This window comes from Bidens hawaiensis, unplaced genomic scaffold (genome assembly GCF_021521415.1).
Source record: "Bidens hawaiensis isolate Kalapana, Puna unplaced genomic scaffold, B.hawaiensis_p1.1 tig00025176_1, whole genome shotgun sequence".
Taxonomy (NCBI): domain Eukaryota; kingdom Viridiplantae; phylum Streptophyta; class Magnoliopsida; order Asterales; family Asteraceae; genus Bidens; species Bidens hawaiensis.
This window is the reverse complement of record NW_027494002.1, coordinates 145,813-168,481: the sequence shown is the minus strand read 5'-3', so window position 1 is coordinate 168,481 and position 22,669 is coordinate 145,813. Positions and strand designations below refer to the sequence as shown.

General features: G+C 35.0%; 3 protein-coding genes and 1 long non-coding RNA gene across 7 annotated transcripts; 1 reads left to right on the top strand and 3 right to left on the bottom strand.

Annotated features, from left to right (window-relative positions):
- Positions 1 to 265: 265 nt before the first annotated feature.
- LOC143570935 (oil body-associated protein 2C-like) lies at positions 266 to 2,677 on the bottom strand. Its single transcript, XM_077056447.1, has 3 exons — positions 2,157 to 2,677; positions 1,999 to 2,081; positions 266 to 988 (listed from the first exon to the last, which is right to left on the bottom strand). The coding sequence occupies exons 1-3, from the start codon at positions 2,455 to 2,457 to the stop codon at positions 617 to 619; spliced, it is 756 nt and encodes a 251-aa protein (XP_076912562.1). The 5' UTR covers positions 2,458 to 2,677; the 3' UTR covers positions 266 to 616.
- Positions 2,678 to 4,517: 1,840 nt separating this feature from the next.
- LOC143570934 (uncharacterized) lies at positions 4,518 to 5,979 on the bottom strand. Its single transcript, XM_077056446.1, has 2 exons — positions 5,453 to 5,979; positions 4,518 to 4,785 (listed from the first exon to the last, which is right to left on the bottom strand). Exons 1-2 carry the CDS (start codon positions 5,948 to 5,950, stop codon positions 4,618 to 4,620), a joined length of 666 nt encoding a protein of 221 aa, XP_076912561.1. The 5' UTR covers positions 5,951 to 5,979; the 3' UTR covers positions 4,518 to 4,617.
- Positions 5,980 to 7,592: 1,613 nt separating this feature from the next.
- LOC143570957 (organic cation/carnitine transporter 7-like) lies at positions 7,593 to 11,840 on the bottom strand. Of its 3 annotated transcripts, XM_077056475.1 has the most exons (7): positions 11,733 to 11,809; positions 11,011 to 11,198; positions 10,133 to 10,401; positions 9,815 to 10,052; positions 9,167 to 9,680; positions 8,195 to 8,397; positions 7,593 to 8,109 (listed from the first exon to the last, which is right to left on the bottom strand). In XM_077056475.1, exons 2-7 carry the CDS (start codon positions 11,071 to 11,073, stop codon positions 7,855 to 7,857), a joined length of 1,542 nt encoding a protein of 513 aa, XP_076912590.1. In that variant the 5' UTR covers positions 11,074 to 11,198; positions 11,733 to 11,809; the 3' UTR covers positions 7,593 to 7,854. The 3 variants fall into 3 exon arrangements, with proteins under 3 accessions (XP_076912590.1, XP_076912589.1, XP_076912588.1); XM_077056474.1 differs by lacking the exon at positions 11,733 to 11,809 and having other exon boundaries at positions 7,993 to 8,397; positions 11,015 to 11,196; XM_077056473.1 differs by lacking the exons at positions 7,593 to 8,109; positions 11,011 to 11,198 and having other exon boundaries at positions 8,165 to 8,397; positions 11,733 to 11,840.
- A 3,168-nt stretch (positions 11,841 to 15,008) lies between these two features.
- LOC143570933 (uncharacterized) lies at positions 15,009 to 18,138 on the top strand. Of its 2 annotated transcripts, none has more exons than XR_013142021.1 (3): positions 15,009 to 15,095; positions 16,893 to 16,946; positions 17,939 to 18,138. It is a non-coding gene; the product is annotated as an uncharacterized LOC143570933 (long non-coding RNA). The 2 variants fall into 2 exon arrangements; XR_013142022.1 differs by lacking the exon at positions 15,009 to 15,095 and adding an exon at positions 16,666 to 16,712.
- Positions 18,139 to 22,669: the final 4,531 nt, after the last annotated feature.

Here is a 22,669-nt window from a genome sequence, read left to right as displayed (position 1 = left end):
CAATGTCATGTTTTAGATACGCTTAATTAGCCTCATACAGAAACTAAAAATCTATCAGATACGTTATACAAACGCTACAGAAACTAAAAATCTATATACGTTATACAAACGCATCAACCGTTGATACGTTATACAAACGCATCGCATCAACGAATCAAGCACACACATTGCATCAACCAATCAATCGATGGGACTCCCGAGTACAGGTTATACAAACGCATCGCATCAACGAATCAAGCACACACACACTGCATCAACCAATCAATCAATGGGACTCCCAAGTACGGGTGGTACGTACTTGACTGCCCACTAGGGCATGGCAACTAAGCCATCAATGACTATTGCCCTCGAGAAGTAGCTAACATGTGAAATGCCAAGCGACAATGTAATGCGACTTGTGACAAGTGAACGTGTGAAATGCCAAGTGTGACATCAAAGTGCTAAGAAAGGCCCCCTTTCATTAGTTTTATATGCTATTTTGAAGTTTGTTTCGACATTTATTCCTCCCTATGTGGATGGTGTTACCCCTAGCAGGCAGCCATTATTATTTTCCATTACAAGTAATCTACAAACCTACAACATATGCAAGTGGAGCCTCACATCAACCACCATCAGTTCACGAGTAATTAGTCTCTGTATTTATCTCAATGCTCTCAACGTCTACTTCAAAACACTTATTGTGTTGTCTCCAGTAATCTGCCATCGGGTTTATCCACTCGGGCTCAGGAATCTCCATTCTCAACTTCATGAGATCATCCTTCGATATCTTGTAGTTATCGTCTCTCTTCTTCACCAACTCCGGCTTCACAACACCGTCCCCCTCAGCTTGCGGGGACATCATTAATGATGGTAGCCCCAATGGAAGCTTGTCGCCTCTATCAGTTTGCCATGTGCACCAAAACTTGCCGTATGTTTTGGCTAGATTTTTTAGCTCTGGCATGACAATCATGTCCGGCATTCGTGGGTGAACCCAAAGTCCAGACTTTACCTGGAAATGATAGATTTTAAAAGGTATAACAAACCCACCCAAAAGCTAGAAAGATATCTTTCTATAAGAATTGTAGTGTTGATGGTTTGGTTTGGAAAATTTATGGTATATGATTTGAAAAAGTGAGTCCACTAAGTAGACATTTTTTTTTAATCTTAACTCTTAATTTATAATATAAACAAGATTTTACTTTGCTTAAAATAAAAGGAAGGAACACTTTTAAAAAATAAAAAAAGGACATGACTTAACTTAGGGGTGTTTGGGATTTTCCTTATTTAAGCTCCTTATAACTTAACTTAACTTATAAGTTATAAAGTTGTAACTTTATTACGTATCCACTCACAATATTTAACTTTCCAAAACACTTATAAGTAGGAAATAAAATAAGCAATCCCAAACACCCGTTTAGCTTAAAGTAAAATAAAGAACATTAACATCTTTAAAAATTAAAGAGTAAACTCATTTTGGTTGTCCCATAACCCTCTAGGCCGAAACTAGAACTTTACGACAAATTTAACCTCTGACGTTTAAATTTGATTGCGATTTGGCACCCTAGTCTAAATCCATTCATGGTCTCCTTAAGACAATGGACTAACTCTCCTAATCCCATTCACAAATGAATGGAGTGAACGGTGCCAAAGCCGTAGTCTAATTTATACTTCAAGGGTCTATGATTCATCGGAAAGTTCCATTTAGGGCTGCTAAGGCTATCAAAGCAATTTAATCCAAATGAAATAAACGAGCATTAACACTTTTGTTAAGTGTATTCATGCAATTTTTTTTATTGTAAGCCATTTAAACGTGCTCATGAATTCTTATGATAAATGTTAATACACCCAAACAGTGATATTAAGTTCGGTTTTAATGTTCAAAAGTTCGGTTCTGGTTAACACTTGAAAAAACGAGCTATTACTAACGGTTTAACTCATGATTTATCTTGAACATCATGGAAACCGAACCGTGAACAACCCTAGTCGAAACAGAACTAGTAAAATATGTAAAAAGAAAACCTCGTATGCATGAGAGTGCCAGAGTTTTTGCTCCTCATGTGGCAGTTTCTCAAATATATCATCAGAAACAATATATTCTACCCCTGAAAAATCAAACAATCAAAATATCAATCTCACTTAATTACAAAACCAAAGAATCAATAATATTAATATTATACCAATAAGACGTCCGCTAGAGTCATCGGTATCGTAAACTGCCGCCTGCAGGAAGTCCTGGTTAACCCGAGTAATAAAATGGTGCGTCTCGATTTGTCGAGTCATGTCATGACTATACAAAGCAAAAGTACAAGCATGTTGACTCATCTGGTTGATGGGTTTGAAGGATTGCAACATTTGAGCACCTTTGTCTAGAATTTGTTGTCCCATTGATAACGGTTTGGCGGCCATCGGTTCACCGTGATTTTTGGCTCCGGCTCCGGCTCCGGCTCCAGCGCCGTTCTGGTTATTAGTCGAAGACATCGTCGGTGGTCAGGAGGAGTTAAAGTTGCAATTGTAGTTTGATTGTGATCAAGAAATAGTAAGAAGTTGGATGTGTATAAGTAAGAGAGGTGGCGAGTGAGGTGTGACAAGGGGTGCCACGTGTTGGAGATTTTTGGACACGTGTGATTGTGTGGTCTTGTTAATGTAAATCAAGTCAATTTAAGTACACAAGAACATCTTTATTTTATTTTAGAGAAAATTATGGTTTGTGGTTTTGTGCCCCTCTTTTATAAGGGGCGTATCTGATTTTTAATTTGAGTGATATGTGCCATCGTGACATATATGTGTTATTGTAGTTTTTGGATGGACACTGATTAGCGGTTTTTATTTTTATATCTTTTCACTATAAACTCGTATTTCTGAAACTGTAGACATATACAAATGCTTCAGTCCAATCTCAGTTTTTCTAATTCACCAATTCAACTCGAGAGCATTATAACCACACTCACACATTAGTATTGCGAAATGAGTGCATATAATGTGTAGTTAATTTCCAAACATCAATTAGTAAAGATCTTAGTCTTCATAGTTTGATGATCTTAAATTAAGGATTTTATAGCATTCATAATCTTAATTCAACTTGTCAAGATTAGAAACTTCAAACATATATACGAGGTTCGTTGACTACAATTATGAAGTTAACGTCTTCAAACGGATACATAAGGTTCATAGAACTCAGATAAGAAGGCAGAATATAACTAACACATGTCATGTTTAGCCTATTCAAACTAGTAGAACACATTATCCTCATAAAGAATTTAACACATTATTCACATAAAGATAGGCAACCAAGTCTACCTGATATGGTATAAAGTAGTTTAGGTGCTTTAGTGTAATAGTTGAATAGTTGAGGGTCTATTATGTGACTTTGGGTTAACTTGACTGTACTTAACAATAAAATTAGCAAGAATGAAGCATCGATGAATTGACTTTACTTCTTCTTTTTATCAATCTTCGCTTGGTTACCGATTGTATCGTAACACTACCACACAACCCAAACTACTCAAATAGGTTAATTCTATAGATGACCGACAAAATCAGGTAAATACAAACACACTTCTCTTTCTATCTATGAATTTAAACTATCAGTGTTTATCTTACCGCTAGTCCTACTGCAATGATGTAATAATATGTTTGCTAGCTTATACTATGTTTTGAATCATAATATAGGAAAACTGCCACAGTCTAAAGTGTATGTTGCTGACCAAGTAGAAAGTCTGAAGCTCTAACAAGTAAAGAGCTAAATGTTCCAAGATGCAAGTCACTAGAACAATTTGTTGACCAATAAATTACTTGTACCGAGCTTGAAGCCTGAACACTTTAGAAGACCGGCTGAAAATCGCTTGCATCATCTATAAACACGTCATATTTTATAAAACGCTTCTACAATGTCAATCTACCAGACTATTTTCCAATGTTTTCAGACCCGGCCCGGACGTCAACCCGGACGCCTTACCGGGTCAAAGTTCGGACCGACCCGGGAGGGCGGACCGATGTTTGACCCGGATGACGTCGTAAATAATTAAATATATATATATATATGTATGTATGTAAAATGATATTAATAATAATAATAAACTTCATGTGCAGATACACTTTGGAAAAACAAAAAAAATAAAACTATTAAACTAATAACTACAAAAGGATGGTGCCGAAACTCGTAATGTACGTTTTCACTTTTACTCTTGCATTACTTTTCTTTTAAAGGTCCATACCTGTTTACAAATGACTTTAGTATTACAAATCCACAATTACAACATCAAGATGGCTTGGTTAGTTGGCATTTGATGTTTCCTTAAGCATTTAAACCCGTAGCTGCGATTCCCGTTTGTCTCAAAATTTTTGATTTAATAATAAAAAAAGTGGTTTTACCGGTCTAACCGCCGGTTCACCGGTTCCGGTCAAACCGCGAACCGTGAAACCCGGCCGGGTTATTAGAAAACGGGCTATATAAGCGAACCGGACCGGAATCCCTACCGGGTCCCGGTCGAACCGGTCGGACCGGCCGGTCCGGTCCGGGTTTCAAAACACTGCTATTTTCTGCAGTAATTGCCTCAAATATTATTAAAGAGAAAGCACAACAAAATTCCATTTCACGGAAACACGTCAATATACACCAAAGCCATGAAACTCACTCACTCATAACTCTGTCTTGCTGCTACTACTGCTGCTATACTGTGAAGAAACATCTTTTAGTATCTGAATCACACCCTTCAAATCACTGCTACCTAATTCAAGTAGATCCTGCAGCAACCCGCCATCCACAATTTCTGCGCGTACCATCTCAACTGCATCCTTCAAAGGACCCTACATTCACATCACAAACAAATTGAATCCAAAATCATATATGCTTTTATCATTCACTTTCTTCTAAGCAACTTTCGTATCTGGTTTACATGACACGTAATACCAAAGCAGATGGAGTACAACTCAATTTTAGCAGTTTACATAAAAAGCAATCGTGAATTAAACATGTAGCCACTTTTCTATGAGCAAAGATCTTTACTTATTTCGTGTAAACTGTTATTACGAGTTTTGAACTTTTGTTATTAACTTACTATGATTGTCTCGTCTTAGGTGCAAAATCATCAAGAGCTAAGATGAGTTAAGGTAGCGTGGTCTACAATTGCTGAAGACTAGTTTTTAGATAAATAATTAGAACATAAAGCACGTTATAGCCTATGTTCACCCTAAACAGTTAATGCGGAAAAATATCGGATACCCGTCAAGGACCGATATTTGAGATATCGTTAATCACGGTGGGATATCAGTAAATTTAATATCATGCAGAATTTATATATATAGCACTTTAACACTAACAAATTATTATACACTCCTAACATTAACAAATTATCCTTCTGCAACTTGCAAAACACTAACAATCGTCGCAAGTAGGAACTGATTACGACTCAAAACACTAACATTCAACACTAAAAAATTGCAAATTAATAATGTATATGATGTCGAATCTTACCGGTTGACTAAACACTTTAAGCAAGCGATTAAACAACGATTTTGACACCTTAAGCACATTACCATAATTCCTACGCACCCAGTCAACCCGATCCACCTCCGATTCCAACCGAGTCAACTCAGTCAAACCCCTCATCAACTCGTTCATATCGGAAACAGCTCCCATCATTTCAACGGACGCCGTTCTAACATCTCGCCACGCGTAGTTTTTCAAATAGTCCCAGCCAACAGACCACATGGTCCCGTAGAAGCTGAAGCCTTGGGTGTGTTTGTGGATGTTGTGTGCTATGGTTCTGGCGCGTGTGGCGCCGGAAGAGTCGCCGCGGGCGGCGCGTAGGTTGGAGACGCGGGTGAGGAAAGAGTGGGAGAGAGAGAAGAGAGAGTGGAAGGAGGAGGGCGTGGGAATTGGGAGAGAGGAGGTGGGTGGTGGTGCGGTGAGGAGGATGACGGTGAGAAGGTGGAGGATCGCCGGCGGTGAGTTTGGGATTCCGATCGCCATGGGTTTAGTTTTGCTTACGGTGGGGTGTTTACTAACGAGAGTTGTTACAATTATAGGGGTGCAAACGACCCGAGCCGAGCCCGAGCTCGACCAGACTCGAGCTTGGCTCGTTTAACTTACACAAAGCTTGAGCTCGAGCTCGGCTTGTTTCGAGCTGTATTTTCAAAGCTCGAGCTCGGCTCGTGAGTAGATTTTCAAGCTCGAGCTCGACTCGTTTACCATTTATTTGTTATTTTTTAAATAATATAATTATTTTTATATATTATTTTCTATTATAACTTTCTGTATAAAATAATATATATATATATATATTATTTAGTTATTTTTATTTATTTTTTATAAAAATATATATTAACAATATATATATATATTAATAATTATTAAATATATAATTTAAAAAAAATTATATAAATGACAGGCTCGTTTAGGCTCGCGAGCCGGCTCGAGCTCGATAGGTGAAGCTCGGGCTCGGGCTCGTTTATTAAACGAGCTTACTTTTAGGCTTGAGCTCGGGCTCGGGCTCGATTAAGTTTGGCTCGTTCGAGCTTTTTAATGAGCCGATCCAGAGTAGCTCGCGAGCAGCTCGGCTCGTTTGCACCCCTAGTTACAAATTTACAATACAAGGCGGTTAGAATTATATTATTTTTTTAAACGCGGAAACGACGGGTTGTTCAAACTGCTGGACGCTCGCCTGAAGATTGCTCGGTCAATTTCGGCTCAGTTTGAAAATGAGTCGTTCAGCTCGGTTTGGTATTAAAAGTGAGCCAAGCACGAACAAAGTCTCACTCGATTCGGTTCATTTTGCTCGAATTGTTTTTTATTTATTAATTTTATATATTTTTTATGTATAGATATAATAATATATACTATTTTTCAAAGTTATAAATTTTAAATACAAGCAACTCGTTTTATATATGCTTTCTTGTTAGCTTTGAGTTTTAGACATTTTAGTGTCGGAAGTTTAGACATTTTAGAGTTGAAATTCTTGAATCAATAAAATTTTGGAGTTTTAGAAATTTGAAATTGAAAACTTTGTATGAACCAAGTCGCTCGGTTTCAAACCAAACCAAGTTCAAGCATAAAAATATCGTTCGTTTCTTTAAATTCAATTCGCTCGGTTCAGCTCGCTTTCAAACCATACCAAGTATGAGTAAGGATACATCCGATTGGGCTAGGTTTGTGAACATCAGACGTAAAAACAACACAATTGAAAATCAATATAATACAAAGGTTTGGATCACATAATTAAATTAGCATGCTTATTGTACAAATTAAATAGTATAATTATTTATACAATATTGTATAATTATAATGTAGTGTAATTATACTACGATGTAATTACATAGTTACACTGCTTGTATATATAATTAAATTACTTGATTCGCACAGTTAACACGTTTTTTTAGTTTGTATGTTAATTTTCCTCTATATACAAACTACAGTTACAAATGAAAGAATCACAATAATCTAACCAACAAGCCCCTAAAATTAGACATGCTTTTTGTTCCTTTTATTCTGATTTATACCTAGTAAATAGTAAAATTGTTAAAACTGGTCAACATTTTAGTTTCATGACTTAAACATGGTCAGTAAACAATATTGAATACTTTGATTTGTGGATTATACTTGAAACTAGTCGAAAAAAATATAACCGAACAAGAATTTGTTAATTATACATGAAGCATAATATCAATGCAAATTTGTAAACTACAAACATATTTACAACTATAGTCTATAGCAATGAGCAGTGTTTTTGTGTGTGTGTGTCTGTTTTCCATACTGTTCCTGTTCCTACCATCTGTGAGACTGTGAACTAATCAAACATCTTCAATGAAGACACCCCAAAACACTCGCTCTACAACACCTCAACCGATGATCACCGAATTACAAAACAGACCCGTCTTTCAAGCTGCAATGATCTTATTCTTCTCGGGAACAGTAGAAGCATGATCAGTGAGCTCACGCCCGCTTGTTTCAAATGGAAACATCAGTACACATACACCCGAAGCAAAAATAACAAACTCAAACAGAAGTATGGCTGCAGTTTGATGACACCCGTGTATCAACCCGACCGCCACTAGTGGACATATCATTCCACCAATCCGTCCCACAGAGCTGCCCACACCGACACCCGTTGTTCTTACTGATGTCGGATATATCTACAATAACAGATCAAGAAAATACAGCCGACAGTTGAAAGTTTAACTGAATTCACATAGATAGATTTTCAAGTTAAAGACTTGCCTCTGGGGCGTAAATGTAAACAACAGTGAACGTTGTGGTGATGCATATCCGAGCCAAAAATAGAAGAGCGGTTGTGACGGTTTGAGGTTGGTGGAATACTAATGGGAGCAAGAAAAGGCAGCAGAGGAAGAACATTATTGACATCGAGAGCTTACGACCAAGCTTGTCGATTGTAAAAGCAGATATAATAAGTCCCGGGAACTCTAGAAGTAAATTAAAGGTTAGTCATATTCCAAAGTGAAGTATATATAAAGGAACAAAATAGGGTTAGTATCATAAAAACCAATATAATTTGTTGTTAATTAAACTTGCTGAAAAAAAGTCACTTTTAAAAGATACACGAAAAAGTCCCAAAACAAAATTTTGTATTGTTCCTAATTAAACTTGTCAAATATGTACGTACTCGTGATTTTTTTTATATAATGATGTGATAACCTGTAAATTGATCGAAATTTGATGCACTGATGCAGTGACTTTCAACAATTTTGCAAACATCGTGCTATCTTATTTTAATCAATTTAAAAAGTTAACAGGTTATTATTTAAAAAAAAACTTCAAAAGTACTAGCATTTTAGACAAGTTTAGAGGAATTTAATATACAACAATTAGCTTAATGACGTTTTCGTGTACTTTTCAAGGATTTATATATATATCAAAATTATGTTGAGAGACTTTTTCAAGGAAGATATGAAAGTGTGGTGGCCTTTTATGACATTAACCCAACAAGATATTATATAATTACAGCTTCTTTACATCCGCTTTAAAAAAAGATAAGAATCTTAATAAGGTAGTCTCCATGACCATATATAATATGCTACTTATTTATAAAGATTAGAAGACGAACAAATGTTTGTGAGTCAAGTCAAACCGTTCTGACGAGCAACAAAAATACACATACAGACCAAGAGCCGTTTCGACCCGCACCCCAACCCATTTCAACTATTTTTTACTCATTTACTTTGAACTATATACCTGCAAAAGTGGTGATGAAAATGTCTTTATAACTAAGCTCCTGATGTTGAGGTTGCAGGTGAGCGGGCACGCAACTGTTTCGACCATTATGCAACTCTGTGGTCAAAAGAACGAGCCCATAATACGAAAACGCATTCCCAAAAAAGACAACCCATAAAAGCAATGTGGGCTTGATGAGTTCAGGTGAAAACAGCATCGCCATTGTTGAAACATTTGGTTTTATACTATGATCAACCACGGTTTCACCATTGTCGGAGAGTAAACGTGCATCTTCTGCTTCAGATGACTTTTCATTTAACTCGATTTCATGATCAGAAACAAGAACGCCAGGTGGAAGCGTCTGCCCGTTAATTTTTGCAACTTTTTCCAAGATTCTGAGTGCTTCGGGTGTCCTACCTTTTAAGCATAGGTATCTTGGAGATTCAGGGACTACCCGGTAGAAAATAAGTAGCAGAGATGAAGGGAGCGATGAGAATGCAAGTAGCCATCTCCATCCCAATGTTGGCATCACAAACTAAAATTAAAAATCAAACAGTCTGATAATCAGTTGGGCAAGAAGAAACTGATGCTTTTTATGAAAAAACGATGCGCAATATATATTATTCGCGCCTATAAATACGCAAACCGTATAGTGGAAAAGAACCATACCCATGCAATAGAGGCTTCAAAAATAGTTCCAATAGTCCAAAATCCGGAAAACACAACCATCCAAGTGCCTCTGCTTGGAGCGGGAATGAACTCTAAAAACCAAGAAGAGAGTACGGGTCCACCTCCCAGACCAATACCAACTAGGCACCGAAGAGTAATTAGACATATATAGTTAGGAGCTAAAGCACTAAGAAAACCAGCCACGCAAGTAACCATTGCAGTCATAAGAAACCCTTTTCTGCAACATAGTTAGAAACACATCCAATAAAACTCACTTTTTTTGTAATTATTATAAAGAAATAACTTAAAGAAACATACCTCCGTCCATGCTTATCTGAGACAATGCCCCATGAATAAGCTCCAACTAACATGCCAGCAAAGACCACGCTAGTTATCATGCTCTCTTCATGAGAAGAAAGATTCCATGCGGACTCGAGTGCAGGTCCCACAAAAGAAAGAAGCATCATCTCCATGGCTTCTGAAATCCAGCCCATCCCTGCATACGCAAGCACTAGGATTTGGAATCTTCCAAATCCAACGGCTGCAAGTGCATCATCCACGGTGTACCTTTGGCTCTCAACTCCCATCTATCCCACCATTATAACATACATACAATTTTATACCAACGCAGTTGTAAAAGAGAGTGGGAATAATATATAATTAGGAGCCGATACAATAGTTAGCAGACACTTATATGGACCAGCTTGATCGGGGAAACTGGGCAGAAAGGGCCCAAACTTAAAAAAGGCATAACTTGAGTTACAAGTGGAATTATGGGGTCCGTTACCAGTCAAACGAAAAGGTTTTGATGAGCCGGACCTTGAGGCAAACATCGTAGGCAGACCCAAATTCCACCATTTGGCAAATTTACCAAATTTAGAACACCCCTTTATAAGGGCACCATTGTAAACGTTTTGAGTATTCATAATTCAATCTATTTCTTCTTATTTGAGAATTATTTCTTTATTCTTATTATCTTGCTTCCGCTCTGCATCAATATTTAACTAAATGCTTTGGTTACAATGGAAGGGGGGCCTAAGGTAACCTATTATGGTCATATGGGTCATAAACTAACAAACCCTGCTAATGACACACCAATAACAATAATTAACAGTATAATAAGTACCCGTTCCAAGTTTGCTTCTAATAACTAATTTGTGAATTGTAAATAATTAATAAATCATGAATTAAATTACCAACTTTGGGCTTGGGCTCGGGCTCCTTTTTTGGACTAGGGTGGAAGAGAAGCTGGTTTTCATAGTGGAAATTGGAAGACCTTTTCGTTATTATCCAAAAACGTGGGAGCGGTTGGAAAGCCCTGGTCCATCTTGGAATCAAGTTAGAGAATCACTGCATGCTTTAGATATCGGCATGTTGCAGGCTTCTAGTTGACCCCATTGAACCATGCAATAATGCCAAATTCAACATTTCAGCATCTAACTTGTAAGATGTCAAAATGATGAAAAGCAATAAACTTTACTACTTTTTCTTATCTTTTACTTTCTTTCTAGCGTAAACCGAAATTACATCCGTATATCCAACTCCTAGGCGGGATCCAAAGTGCTTGTATATCACAGTTACTATCCGCATATACAAACTCCTTCAAATCCACTATTTGCTTCTTAATAAAACTCTACACCTTATCATTCTTGTCATATTTATAGCCTAGTAGTCAAATGTTTCTAACATACAAATCTACTATATGGATGTGGATAATCATTTACAATTCCTTAATTAATCGGATACACAATCGTAGGTACATGAAATGGGTTCCAAATAAATTGGAAAACAAAACCCTAGTTAGAACGGCTTAAGGATTGCAATAATAATAATACCCAAATGAATTTAATTATGAAGGGTATTATAGGCCATTAATAAACAAACAGAAGAAAGATGAATGTTTTGCAGAGAATCGAACCTTAAAGAACAGGAAGATGAGGGATGAAATCAACGCGGGAGAAAATGTCGTCGGATCTTGTTGCCTGCGTTTTGACGAGCCTCCATCAATTTCTCAACAAAAGATAATATTATTACATCGGCTACGACTTTAATTTATAGTTTCATCGTTTGACTAGAAGGGCGGGACACCCGGGTACATCCATTGGCAAAATGTCACCCTCGTCCATGATCGTAAACAATACTCTTGAGTCTTGACTCGGCCCGCCACCAATTACAATAGATATTCACCGCCCAAATGCCCAATGTGATTTGTAAATTATATGTTGTCACGATAGATACTTAATCTTATAGTCATTGGGGCTACCATTAGATCAATTGTCCTTTATATAAACAAGTGAATATAATTGTAAAAATATGGTATTGTTTTTATATTAATTTACACTTTCGTCACTTCCTGAACACTCAACCGTTGCATCAAAATCATGTGTCCCCTGTGCTTTCATTCAAGACGACGTGATTTTGGTGTCTCATAAGATCGATTTTTTCTTAGATGTAGAAGTTGTGGTTGTTGGTCTTGATTCGATGGAGCAACACGAGCAATACTGATAATGTGTGGTAACTCACCACGACCCTTTCTTATTTAGATCAAAACCATCCGATATAATTAACCCTTGACTCTTTATTGTTACTAGAAAAACTATGCTAATCATACTCGAATACTTGCCCCAACTATAGCCAAATACTAACATTATCTCTACTAACTAAATCAAACTACATAACCCTAAACATTCAAAAATAATTTATTAAAATAAACTTGAATTTAATATGTTAAACTTTCTTTTAACTTGTTTCAACTTTCATAAGTGGCCAACAACAATTTGACCTAGCAGTAACATTTAAAACCAACAACTAATTAGGCCACCCGTAGTGGGCGAGAATTTCCTGGCGATATTGGGTGGGGGGGGGGGGGGGCAATCTATTTGTCTTTGTTCTTCCCTTTTGATTTTATTATTATTATAATGGATTGTGTGTGGTATATATATGTGTGTGTGTATTATATATATTGGGCTACAACACCATTACACCCAAAAAATAAAAACTCACTCTTTGCTGACTGGGCGTCACATGACGCAAACCGCTCATTTTGTTGCCCATCTACTACACATAGCCTTATAGGTAACTCGATAACAACTAACTTTGAGATGTGCTAAGCACCAATCGAGTAGCAACTTCTAGCAATGGTAACTAAGCATCAATGGGCGTGTGTGCTTGTTACTTGCATACACACATTAACATGTTAAATGTGATTAATTTACTTGGTAACACACTAACACAGTAACACGTCCCAACATAGATACATACGGATTAAGTGTAATTCATTATGATCCGGCCCAGCTCCCCTTAATCTTTTGAGTTACCTGTCAATGCTAAGACCACACTAAGTAGGCCCATTGATTGTTATTAGTTGTATAACCCATCAAAAGGTTTGTTCCGGTCCAACCCCAATGGTTTAAAAAGCCGGATTAAGTTAACAAAGCCCAAGAGAACAAGAGATTATCATTATCACTCACACTTAACCTCTTAAATTTATGGGTTAGTTAATTAAAATCCTCCCATTAGGGTGTTACTGTGCTAGGTGAAGGCGTTTATTTAAAAATCCTGACTAGGTGCCGAGTAATCGCTACAAGGTATGGTGCTGATGTGACTTTCTTTAACTCCGTCTATTTACTCGGAATCGATCAAAAGTGGTCAACCTTCGCCAATTGGATCTAGTCAGTCAACTCGAGCCGATTTTGACTTTAAAAAGTTAAACATAATTCATATTTTTATAACATTAAAGAACGACTATCATTTTTTTAACTAATTGTTTTCAACTTTTAGATACTTTAGTATAAAGATGTATTTTTTATTTATATTGATATTCACGTATTTTGTTACACATGTTAGTAGATCTATGATACTTGACATATATATAAGTCCCAAAAAAATTAGTTTCTTTATAATTTACCACGTCTGAGTACTCACCGAATATTCACAACTCCCCAATTGACCATCCTGAGAGCTCATAGCGACTTTTATTACCATGGGTGAAGGTAAAAATATATAATCAACCAACTAAATGTTTCTTAATATATATATATTATTATCTTTCACGGGACAATAGATGTTCTGATCTTCAAGGTGGTTGGGATGAAATTCAATGAATTAGAACGGTCACATTTATTTGAGTTTTAGAAAAAACAAAAAAAATATATCTTTATCATATGTGAGACTTTAACCCAAAACTATCAATTTTGAACATAATGACATTAATTAAATAATGTATTTATATTCTAACCCCGCTGTGTAGGGAAAACAAAGAAGTAACGATGTTGTAGACTTTAAGGTCATGATTTTTTAATCTATAATTAAGCAGAGGATACAAAACCAGCTATTTACGTCAAATCTCAGTCAAAAGTTGGCACCGACCAATGGTTGACATTCCACCGGAAGAAAGGTCGCCGGTGACTCACAACCTTAATTTTAATATCCGACTCGTCAACCTTATATGTTATATCCACTTATCCAGGATGACATCAACAGTTTTTTTTATAAATTTTTAAGAACGTTGTAAGTTTAATATCAATTTCTATACATCACTTGTATTATATTAATTCAATTATATTAAAACTACCTGGATTTACCCATTTTGTTTTCCTTTTATCAAAATAGATATATAGTTTAGTTTTGGGTTATTATATATCTAGAAAAGCAACACACTTTCTCTTTCTTTTTTTTTACTTTTTCTTAAGATATCACTTAACATAATTTTAGCATATTAAAATAACTACATATGATAAAATATACAAAAAAAAAAAAATCAAAGTAATTTTTTCATATTGAAGTCGCTAAACATGTAAACGAGTTGAAAAAAAAGCCATTAATGTTGTTATATCTAACCATCTATATAATTGTCTACCAAAAAATCCTATGTGCCGCTCTTACGTTGCACCCCCCACCTTCTAGAGCCACCATATTATTTCATTTGTAAATGGTGAGCTCTCATTGATTTAGCCCGGTTTGACCCGAATGACTGTTATACTGGTTATAACATCTCAAGTAACTTTCTTAATTATTTTTGAAACCTTAAAATTCAATACCCATCTTATATTATCAGACTCCCTCTCATAAAAACCTCCGTCTGTCCCTTGTCCGCCTCTATGTTGTGCAAGTGGATGAATGAGATTGAGGTAACTTTACCCGATGTAACGGTAATCGTCTCTGATTTATTTATTACTGTTTCATTCTGATTAGGGTTTTGTTTTAATCATCTTTGCCTTTCAATTGATGTTGCAGGTTGGGATTAAGGCAGACAACAACTGAAATCTTCACAATCACTAAGGTACTATGATTTTTATAATAAGCGCTTGATTGTTTCATATATAATTTTTGGCTGTATTGGGCATTTTTGTTGGTTGAGGTTTGATTGCTCTGTTTTGTTAGTTTGTGCATTAGAAAGTCCTGATCTTTCAGTCTACAATCTACAGTCTACGGTTATGGTGTATAGGTTACCGTTTAAGGTTTGTTGTATATATGCATGACTATTTTGGCCGAAATAATTTTATGTTAATTGATGGATTTCGATTGTTAATTAATTGATGCGTATAGGTTACTTAATTGATGTGTCTAGGTTGTCGTTTAAGGGTTGTGTTGTTATATGTCATTTGTTATATAATAATGTTATCGTTTTTTGGTTTGTAAACCCTAGGGTGTTCTTCTTTTCTATTTGTGTAATATCGGTTTAACATTCAACAATATAGGTATTTGCATAGTATTATAGTGTTTTAGAGAATGTTCTTATTTCTGTGTATAAACTAACTAAAGGTTGGCAAACATTACTCATATACTTACAAATAATGACCTCTCATATTCAACCATATAAAACTATAATGTCATCGTTATTAATGCATTGTTTCCTTTAATTTTGGTGGGTGATGTTTCTAAACTTATGGCTGAACTTGATTAGATTTTGAGGTTTATCAATGGTAAGTGCAACAGGATAAAGATGGTGCAACTATAAGAATAAGTTTTATCACTAATAAGAGGGCCCTGGGATATTTTAAGTTTTTAATAGATGATAAAGAAGGTTTTTGAACTTACAAAGATACTTAGTTTTTGCGTTTAAAAATTATGATAGATATTTATATGTTATGTTGTTCATTTGTTTGAGCAGTGCCCTTCCTTAAAATACCCCATGGCTTGAACCTTCAATCGTTCTACTGAACTTGAAGCACCCTCCTTAGTGAAGGTTATCTTTTAAATATATGATAATATATATTATATATATTCCGTTGTCATTTTAAAGTATATTTTCCAGATTGGAGACAAGTATAAAATAGGTCAAGTTGTATGCTGGTTGTGTGCATTACTGAAGGAATGAGATTGAGGTAACTTTATGTACTTTTTTGGTTTTTTTTTTCTCTCTTACATTTTTAGTTCAATATATGTTTATAGGTCACTTCCAACATGTTGGGTTCATATTTAAAACAACGTTTCAAAGACTATCTTTTTGTGTGTTTTAAAGATTAAATCATGTGAGCTGTTGTTTTCATAAGCTTAAATCAACTTTGACAGTACGATTGATGTTGTCGTGGGTTAGCGATTCTGGCGATTCAGATTTTGAATGCTTTTTTATCTGCAAATATATAAAGAACGACTGCATATATTTGTCATATAATTTTTTTGTTTAAAAAAATCTTATATGAGGAATGGTTACAAGTGGAATTTATTAATGACACATGGGCGGTTTTTCATTATGCATACATGAAATGAAAAATAATGTTATATAGTGCATGCTATTTCTTGAGATCAAATCTTGATGAGTTGTAATTGTAACAATAATTAAATGTTTTTCATTGACAGATTAATAGATTAACACCTGCAGTGGTTTTTACCGTGACTACTTTTCTCCCAACAAAAATTACAAACCAAAGATGTGGACTAGAGCTTGTACATGATGGTAATTTTATCTATTTTTGTTTTTGTTTAGTTGATTTATGTTTAAAAAAATGAATGAATCAAATTCAATGGTTCACTATAGAGATGCAGTTATTTATAGACCAGTTGATTTGTATTCAATTGCTAATGTAATTAATATTTTGACATCATCATGAAGGAACTAATTTTGGATGTACTGCAGGTAGCCAGTTTGTTACTACAAGCTACGATTATGTTGCTCCCCTTGATGAATCTGGTATGTTATGGGTTAAGATTCTTTTTGATACTCTTGATGAAAAGGGTATTGTGGACATTTCACACAGGAAAACTTTAGCTATCATCAACATAACCATGACTTAGAAAACAAAATTTAGGGACTATTTGGGATTACTTATTTAAACAACTTATGTTTATAAACAGATGCAGATACTCAACTTAAGAAGTTAAAATAAAGTGAGACATGTCACATATATATAACAAATCCATATACAGTTTGATTTTGAGTTGTTTATGCAACCATAATAAAAATCAACCCCTTTGGCCCGTTTGGGGTAGGGTAATAATAGTATGATAATGTTCTGAATCGTTGAATACAAAGAATTTAGAGAAAGACATTTGACAACACTCGACCCCTTTGAGCTGGTTGGGTAGGTCTAAACATGTAATTTTTTTATGGGACGAGTCGGGTTGGATTGGGTTGGTTTGACTTGGTTGGGTAGGGTAACAGGTCTAAATATTGTTCATTTCAAAGGTTTTGAAGTTATAAATTGAAAACGAAAAAAAACCTACCTCACAAGACTTTATATGAAGTGCACAGTTCACTTTGAAAGTGAAAATGAACCAAGCATGCAACCGAATAGCTCTATGATTTGTTGTCTTTGAACTGTTTACCAATAACAAATATCTTGGCCATATAATCTAAATCAGATCACAAGAAAATTACCATTTACTTCTGAGCAGTGAACCTGATCCTCTCACTAAATGATAAAAATCTAATACATGTTTTGAAAGGCAAAAGGATGAATATTAGTCACTGCTCATTGAATTGCTTATAAATTTGAGAAAAGAAAACATTTAATTTTGATATTACAATTATTGTAGAACTTAGTTTACATTTAGTTATTTTCGTATCTTATAGCAAGAAGGTAAAATTTTGAGCAGCCAAAGCTACATTACATCATCAGTGGCATCAATATTACTATTTTAACCTTCAAATCTAAAGCTATTTATAATGTTGAATCATTTCAGGGTGAGGATGATGACGCTGAAGCAAATGATGAGGGGTCGCCAAAGAAAGTGATGTGATCAAAACTGTTAGCATTCTACATGGTTAGTTTTTTTAAGGTCTACAATGACAGACAAGTCTAATAGTGTATCCGAACAACTGTAACACCTAAACTTGAGTGCAGTATTGTTTGTATGGAAGTTTGTTTAGATTTTCCTTTGTACTTTCTCCAATGTGTATTACACGGTTTTGTATTACCCGTGTTGTTTCGGTCAATGACATCTCACTATTCAAAAATGCGTTTGACGACTTCCTAAGGTAGTTGTTAACCTTTCTCAAATATGTGTATAATAACAAACCTCCCTGTTGTTTTCACAAGTAGTATTTTTTTTTTGAATCAATCATTAATATGCATTAAAAAAGGGTAGAACCGTTTTTGAATCAATCTATAACTTTAAAATGGTAGAACCGTTAATATCATTAAAAAAGTCGAATACAAGAAGATTTTTTTTGTTGAAATATGCAATGTTACTAATATAAAAAATAATACATTCACAATAACATAAAAAAATTTAAAATAACCTATGTAACACGCAGGCTAAAAGCTAGTTTAGGTATATACGTCTATAATAGTATAATACATGTACTTGTGAAAAAAAGATTATAATAATGAAACGTTCTCAATTAAATGCATTTATTTTGAAGAAGTGGCATTCAACTATTTTAGAAAAAAAAAATGCATGATCTCGTTTTGATGAATGTAAGGGGTAAATCGGTAATGAGTAACAATTTAAAATATTTTTATAAATAAATGACTTTGGACAAGTATAGTGACAACAAAAACGTGTTAAATAAAATTCATGTGTTATTTAGATGTTTATGAACAAAAATATTATGACAACTAATCTTGAGCAACTTTACATTGAAACTAAGAAAGTGTTTTTTATTTTTTATTATTTTTATTTTCATGATATTAACTATTATTTCTTAAATAACTACATCATTAAATCGACTGATACAAAAAATCCACTGGTATTTGGCAATTGTATCTTTTTATTCTTATCCCAAATATTAAAAGCATTCATGTATAAGTCCTTCGGCTTATCCTTTTATCACAAATAATTATAAAATATAGTTCTATATGATGTTTCATCGTAACTTCCTCAATCCTCATTGACATGATATTGATGTGCTTTATTTTGTATTATATTTTAATAGTCAACATTTGATTTGAAAATTTTGATGTTATTATTTGCGGGGCAAATCACGTTCCTTTGACCATGTTTCACTCCTTGATAGTTCTTATATTACTTGAGGTTAATCTTAACCATTTTCAAAACACGGCAATATAACTAGTTTCACGTTTTTAATAATAGAAAATATTAATCTTTTAATCCTCTACTATTCGAACATTAGCTAGTTATTATTGTTGAATATTAATCAATATATGGAGTGAGATGAAGAGTTCTAAACATGTTTCCTAATTCATTTATTTAGAAACATTATGTTTCGGTTAGGTTTCGGTTAAGCATGCATGTAGTTTGATCATGTTGGTATAAGCAAGGAAGATCTGTCTACCTAAATATTGAATGGGGTGTTGATTTCACCGTGTGAGTCTCTTTCATGCATATCAAAGTGCTCCATCATTTTGAAATTCATGGTTGTCATTAATTATTATCATGAGATTGCTTTAATATTGTTGGTTAATTATGGGGTTCTAGATCATATCTAAAGTTATCTGTAAACACCAATCGTAACCACAACTTATTGTTTTCAAACAACTGATCTTTATCCTTAACGCAAAAGTAAACCGTAAACGACAGTCACAACTACAACTTATGATTCGAGACGGGTGATCTTATTCCTAAAGTAATTTGATTAATGCGAATTGACTTTGTGGCAAATCACTTCCCAACAATGCACTAGTAGTGATAAGTTGATTGAATTTACTGAGTTTCAGATATTTGAAGTACCGTGTTCGAGTTCTAAAACGATTCTTTATCACTATGATATAATAAAGAAAAAGAGTTTTTCACTTAATGGTTACTCATGACATAACAATCAAACATAAAACTAAAAGCATTCGGTTTACACTACAGTAGTCAGTGACACAATCAGTGAACAATATGAAGCGTAGCTAACTCTAATTTTGTATCACGCCATTTACTGGCCGATCTAGTTTGTCATCAAAAAATGATTATTGTACCAACAAGACTGTATAGCGACTGTCTATTTACATATATTCTGATCGAGTTATTTGACTGATCAATGAATAACGTGTTCGTCACGAAAGAGTTTATGCTAATGGACGACAAAAACGATTTTCTAGAAATTTTTACATGTCTTAAAAGTGTTTGTTTGGCTCTTATTTATAGATTATGTGTGAATACTCATGACATCCATATCTAACCATCACAATGGTTTATTGTTAACTGCCCTTTCAACCATCACGTCCCTATGAACATGCACCATAATGAATAGTCATGATGGTCCATTGGTATGTACTAAACAAAAGGTCACAAACACTTTGAAACATCTTTAATTTGATCATTGCGACTCTTTATGAAACATCTTTCCCTATTTATCTTCTAACTCTAAGACTCAACCCCACAAAATATAAATATTTTGTCTATATATAATCTTATCAAAAACATATTCAATATTAATAAGACATGTTGGTCAGTTTAGACCAAACAAAACACAATTTTACATAAGGAAAAATAATGAATCTTGAAATTGAGGAAGAAAAAAAATAGTTGGACAAAGTAGTAAACTGAAATGGACAAAGGAGTAACACTAGAGTGGTGTAGCGATTACATGTAATTCTTTAATTTTAAAAATTTGCATTTGTATAAGTTTTTATACTATTGTTATTTATTTGACAATATTTTAACTTATATAGACTGTTTTACCAAATAAAGTATTTGTTTATTATATAAGTTAAATAAATTTTTATAAGTAGTTTGATTTATTCAGAAAAAAAAAGACAACGATCTGATTATGAAAACGACCCACGCTTAATATTCGAATCAAACTTGAAAGTCAAAACTTGATTTTGACTTTTCGATTTGTATTTCTACTATTCGTGTCTAATTACCAACCGAATCCGAAACGTATTTGAAATTGTGATTTCCAATATGTTCAAATCATATATAGTTTTTTTTATTCTTAATTTTTTTAATATAAGAATTTTAAAGTGAAATATATATTTTTACTGTTTCGAATCAACCCGAATTTAAAACTGAAGAAACACAGATCCAATTCCCTGGTACGGGTCCTGGATCTAATGAGTCCACAGGGTATAGTACGGTAAGTACCAACACGATATGAGTAAGACTTCCCGAAGTCCAGTGACCGGAACCTGCAAAACAGACACCGTGAGTCTCGTTACAGGAAGGACAAGAGGGGGGGTCTTCCTGTAACCACCCTCCGGCGTGAGAATCAGTAACGTTCGTAATCGAGAAAGTACTGAAGTATAAAGACTAAGTGTAGTCAGAATATAGGTGAGTGAATGAATGAATACCTCATACCATTTGACAAGGTATTTATAGCCGAAGGATGTAGGAAGGTGATATGGCCAGCTGTCCTCTTCTAGAAGATTTTTGATAACTGCCTGGACGCGTGTCCTCTTGTGATAGGTTGAGCTATATGTCCCATGTGCATGGGTATAACAACCTGGACACGTGTCGCCCAGTGATAGGACGGATCACACCCTGGCCATGTGCACGGTTATAACAACCTGGCCAGGTGTCCTTTATTCATTGGTTAGTATGTCACGTATTCCCCAAGTTAGAATCTTAAACCTTCTTCTAGAGGGTACTTGAGTGATGACAGCTGTCCCGCTGACGCTGTCTTCCGGTTGTTTAGGCGGACAGATGTCCTGTCCTGCGGATAACTTTTGAGGATGTCAGGATGCTTCCGCGTGTGTTATGAGGATGTTCCTCCTCAATTGTGACATGCGGGTGACCCATGTGTCCCGCGGGTGGCCTACAAGAGGATTCTCTATGACCCGCGGGTGCTATTTAAGGGTATTTGGGTCTTTTTGGTACCCTACCTCTACAAGTCCCCACAGTCCAGTATTTCTTCCGCGTGGAGTCTTCGTGCGGGTGAAATTCTGGACTTAATGTATGTTGGGGATTTTTGTTGTTCAGAGGTTAAGTAGAAAATATCTTCTGTTGGTATGGATAATCATGAAAAAGGACAAGTTGACCACTCGCAGGCGCGTGGACAGATGATGGAACGTTTTTTACGGCTGTCACTGTACCCGACTGTACAACTTTTTCTCTTTTTCGAATTTCCCGCGAGACATGGCAGTCGCTGGTTGGGTGATGTTTTTCTCTCTCTACTGTTCATATCTCATCGCATTAATTGCGATGGGTATAAATAAGGAAAGACTTCTTATTTTCGAAGTTTTATCACTTTTTTCTTCTGATTATTTTCATAGTTTATCTGAATTTTTCATATGTCTTTTCCTCTTTCTTGTTGTATTCTATTATAATGTCGAGCGTACAAACTGAAGTCGACGAAATAGAAGTTTCGTGGAATTATGCAGAATACGAAAAACTGTTGGAAACTTATGGTATTCCACCTGAATGGGGACCGGAGTTCCCTTTTCCAGGTTCCATAGCCAGTTTCCCACCGCTTGGGAAAGTGGCTGTGTAAGCTGACTATTTCGTTCATGGAAATCTCCGTTTACCCATAACGAAATTTTTTGAGAGGTTCTTAACCGCCTATGGGATCCATTTATCTCAACT